The sequence below is a fragment of the Sapajus apella genome, unplaced genomic scaffold, assembly GCF_009761245.1.
Source record: "Sapajus apella isolate SASKATOON/1434 unplaced genomic scaffold, GSC_monkey_1.0 scaffold41, whole genome shotgun sequence".
Taxonomy (NCBI): Eukaryota; Metazoa; Chordata; class Mammalia; order Primates; family Cebidae; genus Sapajus; species Sapajus apella.
Genome location: NW_022436981.1, coordinates 5,884,838 through 5,902,251, shown reverse-complemented (window position 1 = coordinate 5,902,251; position 17,414 = coordinate 5,884,838). Strand labels below are relative to the sequence as shown.

The following is a 17,414-nucleotide window of genomic DNA, read 5'->3' as shown; positions in this document are numbered from 1 at the left end:
TCACCTTGATGAAATTTTAAATCATCCATATTCGCCTCAGGAAACAGAAACTCTGCCCTGGTTTGAAATTCTAATTTGCATTTTCAGAAATTTCTACTAAATGTCATTCCTTTTGAGTCAAATTTTTCTCAGGCTTGAGGCTCACATAGTAGAAATTCACTAGGTAGATAATGTAAAATAAGTCATTGAGATTCAGCCAAAGTGGCACAGTTGTATGGAACAAGACTTTTCCAGGAAACATTCACTCTCACAGAATTATAGTCACCTTCGGGGCTTCTTTATTTTCAGACCAAAGAATAATTAGCGATAGAATTTAAAAGACCCTCATGAGCCTCTCACCATCTGCAATTCACTCCCTTTAATACTGTAGTCCTAATTAGTGCTGTGTAACTATGCCTGACCCCTATACATCATCTCACTTCAATTCAACAAACTCTTTTTAGCAAGTGCTTTGTGTAAGACACTATGCATACTGCTGTGGGGAGTACCAGTAAAACCTAGAGCCTGACTTGTATCCCTCTAGAATACAAATAACTACAATATAAGGCTGAATATGATTTAAGTGGCAGCGCAGCAGAGGACCTATGTACATCCTATTGGGCAAATTAAGAAATTTTTTTTTTTAGACAGTGTTTTGCTCTTGTTGCCCAGGCTGGAGTGCAATGGCGCAATCTCATCTCATTGCAACCTCCACCTCCCACGTTCAAGCGATTCTCCTGCCTCAGCCTCTCGCGTAGCTGGTATTACAAGTGTGTGCACGAGGCCTGGCTAATTTTTGTATTTTTGTAGAGACAGTGTTTCATCATGTTAGCCAGGCTGGCTTTGAACTCCTGACCTTAGGTGATCCACCCACCTCGGCCTCCCAAAGTGCTGGGATTACAGGCATGAGCACCCATGTCCTCTTTGAGGACAGTTTCAAAGAGGACATGCACCTTAGCAAGTAGAAATAAAGGAGTAGTAGTGGGACAAGTAAAGGCATAGACAGGAATGTGAGAGGTCTGTATAGGAACCAGCGAGCAATTCACTGTGATGTGGTCTGAGAAAGCAACAAAGGGAGATGAGGCAGGAAAGAAAGATAGCATCCATGTATTCAGGGTTTGGTATGACATTATTGAGCTTGCACTCAATTCTATATTTTTTGAGACACTAGCAGGCTTTCGAGCAGAAAATACGGTGACAGCCTTGCTTAGGAGGATTAACCTGTAGCGTAAAATGGGGCAGAAAGAAATAGAAGGTAGAAAGATAATTGTTTATTCATTCAATTGACAAGTATTACTGAACATCTTCCACATGTTTTGTGTGAAGGATAAAGCAACAAACAAAAAGACACATTCCTGCCCACATAGAATTTCTACTCTTAGCAGGTGTGGTTAGGCAAGAGTTTAAAGAAGAAATAAGAAATTAGAGTATTGAGATCGACAAATGAAATCAAAACGTTGGTTTTTATTTTAAACCTGTGCTATTTCAGTTCCTAATTGAGAAAGCACACACTAACATCAAAGTATCCTTACGCACTGTTATCTACTAGGATGTTTCTTCTGTAAAATAAATTTCAAAACTGTATCTTCTGTGTAGTAGGCATCTATTTTTACAGAGGGGCTGTTTGTTTGCCTTTATTTCCATCTTTCCAGTGTATCTCTTCTAATTTAGCATCACCAGAACCCCTCAATCTGCTAAGCTGCTTTGTGAAGTTGGCATCGTTGGCACCACATGACCCAAATCCTACCAATCAGAGGACTACACATTCCTGGCTACAGTAATCGGAATAGAGAGCAGTACATGACTTAACAGATCTTGATGAGACCCACCTTGAGGATTTTATGAAGGAGTTTCAGGAAAACTGGACTTCCCTATAATCTCTGAGTAAGGATGGAGCTATGCCAGGTTTCACTTCCTTTCACTCCCATCCCCCACTTTAAGAAGTAAAATAACAATTCCCAACATCAGGGTCATGACAAGTTGTAGAGAATCAGTGCTAAGGAATGAGACACACCATGCTTTATTAGTAATAATTAAAGCAACATCATTTGTGAATGCCTTTTTTGTTTTCGATGGTTGATTGGATGTGGTTTTCCTATAACAAAGTCATATGTGTGCACATGTATTTTAGTACACTTTAGTGGTAGACAGGCAAGGTGCACGGCCTTCGGTCTACTTGACCTGTGGAACAGCCTGTCTATGGGATGTGTTTGCCCTGGGAACCCACCTCTATGAGGTGTATAAGAATGAAACATTGAAAATTTTGCCCTAAAGTTTCAGGTTCTAAAATTCCACCCTGAATTTCAGAACTCATCTCTGAATATTAACTATTAACTGCAGCACAAACACACACACACACACACACACACACACACACACACACACACGCACCCCCCCCAAAAAAAAAAACCTTAATAATATAAGTTTTGTTGCATTTTACAAATAGACAATCTGAATCTCCATGAAATGAATCAAGTGAGCCCAGATCTCCCGCATGACCTGCAACCTTCCTTTAGGCCCTGGGCCAAAACTCTCACCTGTGCATAACAGTCAAACTGTCAAGTCCTAATACACACATGCAGTTCCCCCATTGGACTTGCTTTTCTATCTTTCTACGAAGCTTACCCAGGAGAAATTTTTATTTGGTTAGGTCTGTGTGACTTTTGCTTGTAAATGGAATGGATGCCTCAAGGCTCACAGTGAGTGCCTTCTTTTTCTAAATCCCCAAATAAACACTAGCTGTAGAAATAAAGCTTGCTTTAGCAGATGTCTGGGGACTTAACATAGCTCCATCTTTGCTTCTTTGGTGAGTCATATGATGAGTTCACAGTATCCCAAAAGCTGTTTTCTGTGTTGCTGCCAAAGTCATTGACAAAAAATAGATTAGCACTTAGTCCATAATATTTTCTATATTTTACGTATTTTCTACTTTTAGAAGAGTGTGCAATTGGGGAACAGGAAAGACTTAAAACATTTGCATTATGTTATCCTTCTTAAAAGGACATAGAAGAATTAAATATACTGCAGTTTTACAAACACATAGCAAATGAATCACTGTGGTTTTTCTGGGATTAGAATACATCTAAATACTTTAAATTGAAAGACTTAGAAATTGAGTTTAAAGCAGAAAGAGGGATAAAAGGCTAGATCTAAAAAGTACTACACAATGTTATTTATGTTTCTAAAGTGGATACAAAGTTAATATAAGGCACATTCACTTTTTATAACCTTTTCATTTAAAAATACACTCTCAAAAATATGAAACATTTAAATATGAATACTATTTTAAGATATAGGCCACAAAAGTTTTCAAAACTTTCATTTTACACTCCATTTTTGTCAGCACTTTCTACTCCGCTTGGAATATGTTTAATCTGTTCATCAGTTTGTTTTTTACTTTCCTTAATTCGAAGTGTGTCTTCATTTTTATTTTCTAAAATCTCTATTCCAGATTTCCTTAAGGCAGTCCTAACACAGGCTCCTCTGCCCTTCAGCTTTTTCTAAGTTGTTTATTTCTTTTAATTACTTCACTTTTATCCTGCCTTTTTGGGTCACTGGAAAAGCAGTAAGACTTCAAATCCTAAATTAGACAATTTTTGTGGGCGGAAATTCACAGAGTACATGTTTAGCTTCTACAAAAGAATCACACATCTGCAACCCAGTTCATTTTAAGTACATCATGCTGCAGAGGACCGAGGGATACAGCCATTTTCCAGCTCCAGTTCAAGCTGACATTGTGTCACAAAAACAGTGTTGTCCATAATTGCTCAATTCCAATGAATTAACCAATTAAAGCAATAATAGAATAATGTGGTTGAAAGAAAATTCTCCACGGCTATGCCTCTGTGTCTAATACATCTGAAGCATTCCAGCAGATAAGGTTTCTGAGAAGGAGTTTCCCTCCTTTCAACACGCTGAGTGTGGAATAGTGGGAAAAGTCATTGGCATGGAGATACTCTGAGTAACTTTGTGATACCAGTCATGGTTCAGCTCCACTGACCAGTGTGAGTGGGGCAGAATCCCTCATTTTCTAGGAACAGCTATTTCAGAAGGGGTACCCAGCTCCTCCCTTCAGGCTCCTTTGCCCAAATATGAATAAGACTTCAGCTAACACTTGAAGCTGTATAATACCTTGAAAAATAAAACAGATAGGAAGAAAATATAGAATTGATGTGAAAATAAGGTTGAAAAAGAAAACCAGAGAGATGAAATAAGTTCCCTGTCAATAACAAGATTGAATCACATTATAGAACCAATTAGACTGGGGATGGCAAAGATATTTCAGTGGCTATGGTGAGATAATGTTATCAGGAGAGATCACCTCTATGCATTAGAGAACAGGAAGAATGAGCACCTCACCTGCTTCAGGAGAGAGTGCAATTGACGGGAGCATGTGTGTGACAAGATATTGTTTTTCTATTATGGGTCTAGCTAGCAAGTGTATGGATTTGAGTCCAATCAGTAAGAAAATAATATTAAAAAACAGTAATTCCAGTTATGAGACTACTACCTTCCACATGTAGAGCCAGCCACCTGTCATTGAGTGATTCTACCTGTGGCAAGCAGAAAGGTAGGGAACTTGACAACTGTGATCTACCTTCTTTGTTTCCCTCACATACACACACAAATAAGAGTGGTGACACTTACTTAGCTTTCACATTACATTTTAAGAAATTAAGTAATTTGACAGCTTTGAGTGTGTCTAGTTTGAATTTCTTCCTTCCTTCTATTTTATCCACAGAATGATCATTAAGGCCAACTATCCTACACCTTACTCCATAGACTTGTAAAGAAAACATTTCTGACATCTTTAGTGTACCTTCCATTTGTTAATCCTGGTTGTGATCTAAGCAATAAACATGAATTCATACCTCAAAAAAAAAGAAAAGAAAAACAAGAATTTCACATTTCCCAATCGCAATTTTCTCAAATCTTAAAATACCACTACTCTATAAACAAGCAAAAGCTGCAACTGAAAAGAGAGGCGGCAAATTAGGTCATGGCACTCTATGCATCTGTGTTTTGGGGTTTGGGTCCAAAACTGAACACAATATTCCCTGACTAGGCAGTGGCTGGCTTAAAGAACAGAAAATAACTTGTAAGTATCTGGTTCAGCAAAACAGGGGAGACTTCACCGTTGGTTATAGATGACCCAAAGCCCTTGAAGTGAGGATATGCAGCTTGGAGTGGAAAAAATATTCAGATGGGATGGCCATGTGTTTTTAGTAACAATAACTATTGCCAAAGACCTTTAAACAATTGAACCAATCTAATCATTTTCACAGATCCTCAGAGTTTGGAAGGTAACTGAGATCACTTCATTCTCTTCCTCCACTTTCTTTCACAGATGAGAAAACTAAGGCCCAGCAAGCTTAAATGGTTTGTCCTAGGTGAATTCATCAAGATGCTGAGTTGCAAGCAGCAGAAATTGACTATGGCTGGGTGAGATAGAAAATACATTTATTTAAAGGATATTGATTAATACAAAGTATCACTGGAAAGTTGTACTTTACATTGAGATCGAGCAAAGAGAAATGCTACCCAAAACTGTGACCGAGAACTGGTTCTGATGCAGAAACCACTGCTGCTGTAGCCATGGCCTCAGGAGAGAATTTCCTGCCCCTTGATGTCCTGTAAGTAGTTCCTGGGACAGGTTGAGGGCTGGTGCCCAAGTCCATATCTGTAGGGGAATTCTGGGAAATGAATGGTCTTTTCAGCATCTTTTAAATTAAGAGGCACAATGCTCCTCCTTCCACTCTCAGCAGGGCACAAAATGTTGGAAATTCCTCAGATACACAAGACTTTCGGCCTCTGGCAGGCAAAATAAAAACACACATTGACTATGTAAAACCTCTCAAGGAGCTAATGGCAAAATTGGGGTTGACCTGTAGTTTAAAACTGTTTTTCATTATTAAATTACTCTGAACTAATCCTTCCTTCCTTCCACAAATATATATTAAGCACTTACCATGTATGAGGCATTGTATTAGGTCCTAGGGACACAAAGAGAACAAAAAAACGTGGTTGTTCCCCCCTCAGGGCTCATCAAGTAGTGGTAAAAAAGAAAAAAAAAGGAAATGAACAAATAATCCCCAAAATAAGTATGAAATTTTAAATTAATTAAAAATTGTGACACATTCCAAGAAGAAAATGTAAAGGCTGCAGTGAAACATTGTAATAGGAGGATCTGAATTCAATTTTTGGAAATGCTTCTCTGGGAAGTGACATTTAGGCTAAGAACAGAAGGATGTAATTAATGAATTGGGTTTTTGGTTTTTTTAAAGCAATACACTTTAACTTTCCCCATTAACTGCCCTGAGAGTCCACATAGGGGGAGTCTTCTGAATCTGATCCTTCAGTGATAAATAACATCTGATGAGCTATAAAAGGGAGGAGTCATTTAAGGGAAATGGAGCTTTATGTTTAAGAGTTTTAGAAAGGTTTCACAGTCAATGTAAAAGAGCAAAGTGAAGCAAAATGCCCCGTCAGGTATAAAAGGAGCAGAGGCACTCAAGCCAGGGTTCAAGAGAACTCTTAACATTAGATTAACTTAGTTTATTCAAGGTAATTAGATTAACTTAGTTTATTCAATTAGGTATTTATTCAAGCGATCTTGATTAAACAGCTAGCAGGTGCCAGGCTATAGGGTCCAGTGCAAACAGTACCCACAGCACTTGCCTTTACCTCATTTAATGTCTTACAAAAGGGAGCCATAAACATGTGATTCAGTAAAATATAACCAATGTCACTAAAGATAATGTGCCAAGTGCTCTGATGGCTCCTACATAGCAGGGGGACTTTAACCAGGGAGAATCTGGAGGGGCTTCTGGTATACATAAGGAACACTAAGAGAAAACCAGGTGCCCAGGGGGTCTGGATAACTGTAGACCTAGAACGTTGTAAATGATTGATATGTGTTAAATGAATTACTATGAACTACCAAAATGTATGGCATAATAATATTTGGAAAAATGAATGCATGCTTCTGGGATTGTCTTCCTGTCATTGTACTGAAACTGACTTTGCAAAAATTATACCAGTAAGAAACATTGTAACAGTGAGCTGAGCTGTTGTAACACCCCCATCTTGACTTTCTCTTAATTATTCCTGGGATTTGGGGCCAGACTGACTTTGAGAGACATTTAGGATAAAGTTTAAATGATAACATGCCTTTCCCCAAACCCAAGCACTTTTGAAAAACTAATGGGAGGTTTTCAAATGGGCAGAGGGGAGGAGACTGAGTTCTGCTAAGGTGCAGACATAACTGATTGTCAGCCATTATTCTGAAGATTATAAGATATACAACTTCCTCAATTACCCCTTCAAATAATGTCACTATTGTAGAGCCTAAGATTGGCCTTTTGAGGTATCTTTTCAGGTTTTTTTAAATGTCAGACACTCATAGCTCCACCTGGATTCCATGACTTCTATGACCCGCCTGGGCAGACTCAGCTCAAGAGAACAGCTTCGACCTTTTATTATTTCATCCCCAACCCAACCAGTCGCAGCAAGCACCCATTGCATAGCAATCCCCACCCCTTCACTCAAACTGCCTTTGAGATATCCCTCACCTACAAGCTTTGGATGAGATTGATTTGGGTACTAACTCCATTTCCCATCTGGTGTGGCCTGCCTCATGTCTATTAAACCCTTTATTGCAATGCCATGGTCTTTGTGCAGAAGGCAGGAAGAACCCCTCTGGCAGTGACTCTATCATTCCCCTTGTTTAATCAGCAGCAAGAGCGTTCACTGCATTGCGTGAATGTTTTTAGAAGCAAAAATACCCAAAGATGTAAAACATTCATTCCTCAATTTCTGAGTTTTAAAACAGAAATTTGAAACTCACAGGAGAGAAAATAATTGAGAAAAAGGATTTTGAGTTTGGGGGAAAAAATGAGCATCCACAATCAGAGGCTTAAAGGACTCGCGGCATTAAGATTACTGTGTGAAAAATTTAGAGACTGTACATGAAAATATGAGCCAGTTTCCCCATTCCTGAATAGGTAGAAGACCTACCCTCCAAAGGCAAGTGGGGACATCAGAGGAGTTGGTAACCTACCTTGAGAAGGTGCCCTGAACCTACCCTACTGAGCTGAGCACCAAAGGCCAGGGATGGGGGTGGGAAAACAGTAGAACTCTCGAGAGATGTGAAAGCAGAAAACATGTGCCTCACTTCCCAGTGTCCCAGCCAAGACCCAAGATACACCTGATGGGTTGCAGCAGAAGGGTGGGGAAGTAGCATACAGTGCTGATGAGCCTAAAGAGGCCTTATAGTTGGAACAACAAAGATGCAAAGTGATCCATGACAACTAAAGCTAAGATCACAAGAAACCCTGAATATCTCAGCAATGCCAGGGTCAACGAATAACAACACCCAGACCAGGAGTCCCCTACCCATTAGCACCGACATCATGAAAACTTTCCTGAAACTTTTAGGTAATCCTAGGAAGAGGAGAGAAATTACTGATATGACTGAATCTGTCTTGATTGTTCAATAAGAAATTAGTTTTACAACGTCAAACACAGGCATAGAAATGAGATCATGTTGAGCCATAGAAATATAAGGATAGTCTTATACACATAGTATACCTCTGTTTGTAGCCTGTGAAATTTCGGGCTTACAAAAGTCTAGCAAAACCGTTTTTTTTTTTTTAATTAATTAGAAGAAAGCCCCAAAGTAGAGAAAGGTTGTAGACGGAATGCCAACATTTAGCTTGATGAGATCAGACCTGCAGAATACTGGCCCCAGTAATAACCCAACTAGAAATAATTAGAATATACAGAAAACTAAGTGATTTTGATCCCAGAATCCCAGAAGAGAACCTTTAAGTAATCAACTTTTAGACCACACTGTTCTGAAGATGAGAAGCGCCAAGTAAGCAAGCAAATTGACAATCCTGAACAGTAGCCAAATGAGCAAAAAGATTTCTAAGGCTACGGAAGGGCCCAGTATAAGGTGGTTTCTACTTATTTTTACTCAGTAGGAAAAATCAAGGTCAAAATTGAGCAGTAATTAAAAATAGTTTAAATGTAGTACTGAAGAGGTCACAGTAGTAATGTTTATTTCTCAATACGGGTTGAATTTTGGCTTACATTTTCTGCATAAATATTAATAATTAGAAACACTTTGTATTTAGGTTATTTTAATATACATTTACACAAATAAATGAAATATAGACATATTAATATAATATTGTATATATTATATAATGTTATTAAGTATATAAATTAAAAGAATATACATATATATATATCAAAATTATACATATGTATTCCTACATTTCATTAACATTTCTTTGGCTAACCTGGTCTAGGGTGAGCCTATTTGATCTACCCAGTCCAAGTCAAGCAGAAAAATAACAACAAATTAAATTAGATGGCATATGCACCGAGTGATACCTCATATGCATAATGAGTTCCAAAAGCATTGACTCATACATATAATGAGTTCTAGAAGCACTTACTGGTCTAAACATTGACTAGATTCACTTTTTAATATGGGTTGAATTTTGGCTTAAATTTTCTGCACAAATATTAATAATTAGAAATGTTTTGTATTTAGGTTATTTTAATACATATTCTTAACATATTACATATTATATGATATAATATTCAGTATATAAATTAAAAGAATATACATAACAAAATTACATATATGTATTCCTACACTTCATTTAATATTTCTTTGGTTAACCTGGTCAAGGGCAAGCCTATTTGATCTACCCAGTCCAAGCCAAGCAGAATAATAACAAATCAAATTAAATGGTATATGCTGAGCTCTGTCTCATATGTATAATGAGTTCCAGAAGCATTGACTAAACAAGCTTCTCACTCCTCAAGAATACACAAAGGACAAGATGCTAGAATTCAAGGAGGTCAAGTTGAGCAGTTCAACTGACAGGAGAGAAGACAATCGGTAACAAACTAGGAGAAACTGAAGAAGGGGCTCCTGGCAATCAGGATCCAGATTCACTGAGCAAGAGCAACAAAGTATCCGGGCCAATGACATATGGGGGATGGCAAACAGAGAGGTGAGGGGGATGGCAAGAAGAAAGCACATTCTGAGACATTGCAGCAACTGTATACTATGTCAAACTACAGGGCAACAAAGTAAACTTCAACATCACATACCAGTGTGATGGATGTCTACACATCGTTTCCTGGGCATACTTCCACAAACTATTGAAAAGTGAAATCTTCATCGTTGGTACATTTGCCCAGTTTCTAAAATAGTACCTGGTAAGTAGCAGGATTTGGATTACATATAATTCAACTTTAACTAGCATTGATTTATTTATATTTCTTTTTTGAAAGTTGCAGATAAGAGCTAAAGGGAAAGCTAGAAAAGAAGAACCTAACTCATAATGCTTCATTTCATGAAAATATTTTCCTACTTTATAGCCAATTATAAGACAGAAGATCATGCTCCCTAAGGCTGCATTTTTATCCAAGAACTATTCTATTATTAAGCTATCAGTATAGATTTAGAGTGATGAAAACCTCCCTCAAAGCTTCCTCTACTCGGCATGTAGAGTTTGCACATAACAGTCAACTGGAGCCATCAGGAATCTAGCTCATGGCATGTGATGTGGTTTGGCTCTCCTCTTAACCCAAATCTCGTCTTGAATTCCCATTTGTCATGGGAGGGATCCGGTGAGAGGTAATTGAATCATGGGAGCTACTCTCGTGCTGCTCTCGTGACCCTGATTAAGTCTCACAAGATCTGATGGTTCTATAAAAGGGAGTTCCCCTGCACATACTCTCTTGCCTGCCAACATGTAAGAGGTGACTTTGCTCTTCATTCACCTTATGCCATGATATGTTATGCCTCCCCAGCCATGTGGAACTGTGAGTTAATCAAACCTCTTTCCTTATAAATTACCCCATTGTAGGTACATCTTTATTAACAGTGTGAGAGCAGACTAATACAATATGCAACCAAAAGATCTTTGCACAACTCCAAAAATTCTGCAATTTGGAGAAAGGAATATTATGAGAACGCAGGCTCTGACTTAAGAAGCCATCTCTTATCTGGAGGGAACTGTTTTGCTATGGGTCCCTGAGACCAGTGGTCTCCAAAGTGAACTGTGAGAACATTTGAGGGTAGGATACCAATTAACATGATTTGTTGAGATACAGGAAGAAATAATTATAACTTTAATCTAACTTTATTTTTATCTTTAAAATAGAAGACAAAAATTAGGGGGTGCTAATATTTAATATGAAGTTTAATGGTATTACCTGTATGTCATTTATATTGAGTGCATGTGTTGGAAAATGTTTTTTCAATATAAGAGGAAAAAAACATGAAAGTGTGAAGACCACTTTAGACTTTACCAGTAATTCCTAACAGGTATAAGGAAAAAGGAGAAACCACGGTTGCTTTAACACCTTCTATGCACCAAATGACAGAATAATATGCTTTATCTCTTTGAATTCCCACCATAACCCAATGAGACAGATACTGTATTACTATTCCTATTATACAAATGAGGAACTAGGGATTCAACAAAGCTAAATAGCTAGCTCTAGGTCACAAACCTGGCCGGTACTGGTGATGGAATTAAACTCTAGTCTTGTTATTTTCCTTACTCCATAATATCTGAAGAACTGCCACCTCTGAAACTACCATTTACTATGGTATTCAAGCTTGCAGAAACTGCTCGTGTTCTTAACACAAGCTTCCCTTGGGATAGCACACATGGTAAACGCTTACTCTATAAATAATTTGAGTGGCAGAATATCCCTAATCATGCCCCAAAGTCCATGCAACACAGTAAGTACTGTCAGGCATTATATGATTCATAAAAGTTATTCTTATTACTGAAATAATGCATATGAATCAATAGTACCCTATTCCATAGAGAAGATAAGCCCCCAATGGATGGGTTATACAAATTTGGTAGATATTTAAAATGTGTGTGTGTGAGTGTGTGTGTGTGTGTGTGTGTGTGTAAAAGAGAGAGAGAGAGAAGAGAGAAGGGGAGGAACAGAGACAGAAACAGAGGAGAGAGACACCACGAAGAAAGGCTTAGACAATCATCCACAGAGTTCAGGAGTATGTAAAGAATAGAGATTCTAAGTTCTCTCAGTCTCCAGCATTCCCTATCCTTTTTACCCTATGAAGTTTTAAGTGGTCAGAAAACATGTGTGTAAAAGAGTAATGCAGTTACCTTCGTCAGTTTCATTTCCAGCACATGGCTGCTATGGATCCGACTGTCGAAATGAGCTACTTCTTTGGAAGAGGACTTAACCTTGGCAATGATCTTTACGTAGGAGAACACAATCACAGCCGTTGGGAGCAAGAGGCAGAAGAAGAGGATGTTCAGGATGAAAACCTGGCCCCCTACCGAGGCCTGGGCCAGCCACCAGTCCAGAGTGCATGAGGTTCCGAACGGCTCAGGTGCGTAGTCCCCCAGACCTACCAAGGGCATGGTGGTCCAGAAGGAAGCATAGGCCCAGATAGCTGCCAGGCAGATGTAGGCGTGCTTTCTTTTCAGCCAAACCCCTGGAGGCGGAAGAAAAGCATTACCCGCATGTAATCTGCCCTACACCCAGATACCTCCCCTCGATATGTCAAATTCCACCTCCAAAGATTTATTCCATTGATTTCTGGGAGACCTGGGCAGATAACTGAAGGCTGAGGGAGAGTGGAGTAAACGGAAGAAAGTTCCAGAGCTTGGGCCTTTCTCCAGGAGAACACAATTGGAAGGTTTTCTCTAGGCATCTGGGAGCTTTGGGAGGGAGAAGGGACAAAAGCTGGGAAAAGGGACAGGAAAGAAATGAGAGGATGCTGAAGACAGTGGAGGCCCTTGAGAAAACACCTCGGAAAGGGTGTGTTAGTGGATCATCCAGGGAGAATCCTTCTGGGAGGTGAGGAATCACAAAACATGGCTTGTGTCTTTAAAATGCCCTTCCTCCTAACAGCTTTTGTGTCGCTAGTCTGGCTTCCTAAGAACTCGTGGAAGGGGCCTGGTGGCTTGTGGTCATGACACTATGGTGTGAGGTTAAAGTGATTGACTGTCCTTGGTAATTTGTGGAGCAGGTTTGGAGTCTTCAAACGTCATTCACACAACAATCACACTCACACAGCCACAGCGGGAGAGGCAGAGAATCTAGGTAGGTTGCATCATGTTCTGCAAAAGTAATTCTGTGAAGATATTTTCAGGAAGACAAAAAATGAGCTCCGTTTTTTCAGCACTAGTTTCTGTTAACCAAAAGAGAATTCCAAGCGGAGGAAATAGTGCAGTCATCTAAGAAAAGCTGTAAAGCACTAGTGATCATTTTCAGAGTTCAACACAACCACCAAAGACAGGTCGGCCTGATTCAGTGCAGCAGCCTCCACGGGAGATTACCTTCACACCTCACTCATCGCCTCGAACGAAGAGGGCTGGGGAAGTGACTCCTTACTGCCTTGGTTTTGTGTTTAGCAGAGAAGAAATATCAAAATACATTCGACAAAAGCTAGATGATTACTTCAACATAGACTCGAGGCCTGCCTCTGCTTAGTGTAATGCGAGGTTTGAGAAGTCAGTAAGGCCTAATTCTTCTATGTCTAGTCTTTGACCTTGTACATGTAACTTTTCTAGATATCTGGTGTCCTTAGCAGTAAAATGGAGGAAATAAGACTATATTGCATATGGGTTAAGTAAAATAATGTAAGGGGCCTGCTTTGCAAACTAGAAAGTGCTACATTAACATGAATGTTTTACTCCTGTGTAAGTGTATCTCATTTAGCGCTAACAAGAAATATAACAGATTGTTTCTATATTCTATTGTCTCCATTTTATCAAATACGTGGCATTTTTTATCATGAAATGCAAATTTCATGCCCAATCAGATAGGGGTAGCAATCATGTAGCCACGCTATAAATCAGCTCTTGCTTCTCCATTAAAACCGATAAAACATTGGCACAGGTAATCACATATATTCATGGGAATGTGCATAGGCATACGTATAAGCATTTATGGTTAGGGTTACTTGTGAGGTGTTTTATACTTACATTCCAGTATGGTGAAAGGCTGTCAAGTACAGGAGGGAGTAGATTAGTAGATTGGTTCTGTGTTGCTCCAGAAGTCAGAACTAGGACCAATGGGTGGAGGTTACTGGGAGGCAGTTTTGTCTTAATATAAGGAATAACATTGTAACAATGAGAGCAGACCAATCAGAGAATGGGCTGCCTTGTGCAGTAGTAAGCTCCCCGTCACTGGTCACTGGAATTATTCAAGAAGAGGCCAAGTGGTCGTCTCTCAGGGATGCCTTAAAACAGTTTACCACGTTACATGGGAGAAAAGTCTACATGTCCCCAAGCGACCTTCTAATTCCAACATTCTGGGACACTGTGTGGAGGGTTTAATAGTGCATCAGATTAAATGATGACCACACTACTGAGGTTCAACCTTAGAAGAAGGTGGAAAATATTCACAGTTCCCACATATGGAGTTACGACCTGCAATGATCCTGATAGTGGGCGTCATCACCTCTTTAACTGAGAAAGCCTAAACTCAAGAAAATATTTGAAAACAGAGGCATCAGGGTTTAGCATTTCTCAAATACTCTTAGGAAGTTTAACTTTTTTGCCTTCATATCTATAAAATCTAGAGTTAAATTTAAAATTGCTTTGGTATGAACAAAAATAAGTCTATAGAAAGAATTAGATGTTGACGTCATACAGAATATGTATAGTTGTATATTTTATATCTTATTGGAAATTTTGATTCAAGCTATTTCTATTGGAAGTTTTAAATGTTTAAAAAAGGAGATGTAAACTCAAAAAAGAAAAAAAAGTGCTGGATGATGAAGAGGGTGGTTCACAAGTCCCTGTCTTCCACCCACCCAAGCATGGATTCTTTGGAGTTTGGGAACTATAAACTGTAACAATACAAAGGGAGATTCCACCACATTGACAGTGTCAGGTCCACTTGATTTTTCTCACCTCAGTCTCCAAGCCCTGCTCTGACACTACAGTCTGTCATCCGTCACAACCACTCTAATCGACAGATTGACAATCAAAGCAGCTTTATTCAGAGGAAGTCAGTACCATTCCTTGGTTGTGGCTGGTTCTCAGTATTAAACTTAAAGGCCCAAATGCAATTCTTTCACGTTTAATAAATTCCGAGAGCGCCAAGAAACAGAAGTACTAGGAATTATTTTTAACCTGTAGAATAATCTAATCATTAAAAAAACATGAGGCCTTGGAAACTTATCTTCTGCTGATTCACCAATTCTTGTAATCACTCATCTTTCTACCAACCAATGCCACAGAAAAAAATATGTTGAGTGATATTTCTACATGTGTGTCCTTTCATTCAGAAACAGCTACATGACTCTAACTTGGAGGTGAACTTTTCGGAATTCCTTATCTCCGAAATCACAGGGAGCACGAGTCCTAAGGGAGAATCTTAAACAACTTTTCTTATAATTACACTTACTAGGTGGGGAATGAGCTAAACATCTTGGACTTAACACCATTTCGATGCACTTTATTTCTTTTGTTTGCATGGAAAAACATGATGGAAGCTTACACGCTATACAAGAAAATGATACTTTCTAAAAAGCATTGTAGCCAAACGCCAGACATTACTGTAAAATATGTATTAAAAGAAATCTACTTTGATATAGGTACAAATCCTTAAACATGTCAGAACAAGATAGGCTATAAGTAAAAATATTCTTGATCTCTGAGGTTATTAATAGTCTTTGTTTATTACCTGCATAAAACATGTACAGTTCTAACACTCAATCCACCTAGCTTTAACTGTCAGGGAATGAGAAACCTGCCAACTTACCATAAGATAAATAGCAGATTTTCAAGTATCGATCCAGGCTGACAGCAGTCATGGTGATAAGGCTTCCACAGCCAAAGAAAAATCCAGCCCATCCATACCAGCGGCAGCCGATCCAGCCAAACACCCAGCGGTGACAGAAGCAAGAGATGATAGTGAACGGCTTGCCTACAACTAGAGCACCAAGTGAGTTATCAGCAGACGTTCCCTATGGTTACTATTTCCCCACCTACCTCAACTCACCTGAACCTCCTCCCCTAAGCACAGGGGCGCATGTGAACACACACACACACACACACACACACACACACACACACCCTTGATTACACAGATTTTCTAAATTCATAAAGTCCAGTAGTTATCTGTGAATAAACTCAGTTTGAAGCTACCCAGAGAGGACTTTCCATCTCAATAGCCAAAGACAGTGAAAGGATATCGAAGGAAAAGTTTTAAGTAATTATTACTTTTTTAAAAACTGTCTCAAAGAGACCTGGCTTCAGAAATTACCGGCATAATATTAGTAGCCAGTGACAACAATCTGGTCACTTTTAATGTTTTGTTGCAGTCCAAATGAAGATTCGAAAGCTAAGAGAGAGAAGCCATGTATCAAATGTCTGAGTATTCTCTTCAAGCACAACGTTTCTATTCTAGGGAAGTTCTTTCTCACACTAGTCTGTTTTTTCTTTTTACCAGAAATAGATATTAAGTTTTATTAAATGCTTTTTCTGCAACTACTGAGGTGCTCATAACTTTTTTTCTCATTGAATCTGTTAATGTTGGTTATTAATAGATTGGTTTTTGAAACATACTTACATTCCTGGGACCAATGCAATTTTTCTTAATAATCAAACTTCCAGAAAATTGTCTCAATAAATAGTGGAAAGAAGAGATGGAGAAGAGAAAAAGAGGAGAAAAACAAAAAGAATATGCAAAATGGTGATTTCCCTCCACCTCATCGTCTTTCTCCAAACGGGCCATTGTAGAACCAGAGGATATAAAGTATGAGATTCCTTATAATGAAAAGGGGAATTGGGGTTTTTTTTTCTCTTTCTCTCTTTTGGCAGCTGCATCCTTCTAGGAGGAATTTGGTTTCTAACACCCCAAGGTAACCTTGCATTCTAGGAGTTAAGTGTCTGTGAGAGGGTTTGGGAGGGGAAAGAGAGAGGTTATCAGAGAAAGCCTTAATTAGAGAATCAGTGGGAGCTAACCACTGTGAATTTAGAAAAGGAGGAGGTTTAACAGCACTCTGGAGAAAACAGATTATAAAGGGCACTGGAGAAAGATGATGCGAGTTCCAAACACATTTTAAAGAATGATGTGGACAACTTTTTCAGAAATGCAAATTTGTCCTTTTATTTATTTAAAAAATAGAACATATTTAGTCTTTTACTATTTCTTTGTTATTATCAATGAATAAAAAGTGCTTTAAAAACTCCAGAAAGTTGAGTGTTCACAGGGAAGCAACAGGATGGGGTGAGGTGAAGGAGGGAGGATATTATTAGATTTGGAGAGGACCCTAATTATTATACAGGGGATTCATAGAGTTCCTCTGAAAGAGAGAGAGAGAGAGAGAGAGAGAGACCCCTGAAGGGGAAGTAGGTAAGTTATTTAGGGAAAGAAATATCAAGCACCCAGGGCTCCATCCTCCA

At 38.8% G+C, this 17,414-nt stretch overlaps 1 protein-coding gene across 1 annotated transcript in view; it reads right to left on the bottom strand.

The window, feature by feature from the left end:
• OPN5 (opsin 5) overlaps positions 1 to 17,414 on the bottom strand; it is a 42,305-nt gene that overhangs the window by 16,531 nt on the left and 8,360 nt on the right. Inside the window, exons 3-4 of the mRNA XM_032299358.1 lie at positions 15,769 to 15,939; positions 12,153 to 12,487 (exon numbers count right to left, since the gene is read on the bottom strand). Coding sequence (XP_032155249.1) covers positions 12,153 to 12,487; positions 15,769 to 15,939 — 506 coding nt within the window. The remainder of the gene's footprint in view (positions 1 to 12,152; positions 12,488 to 15,768; positions 15,940 to 17,414) is intronic.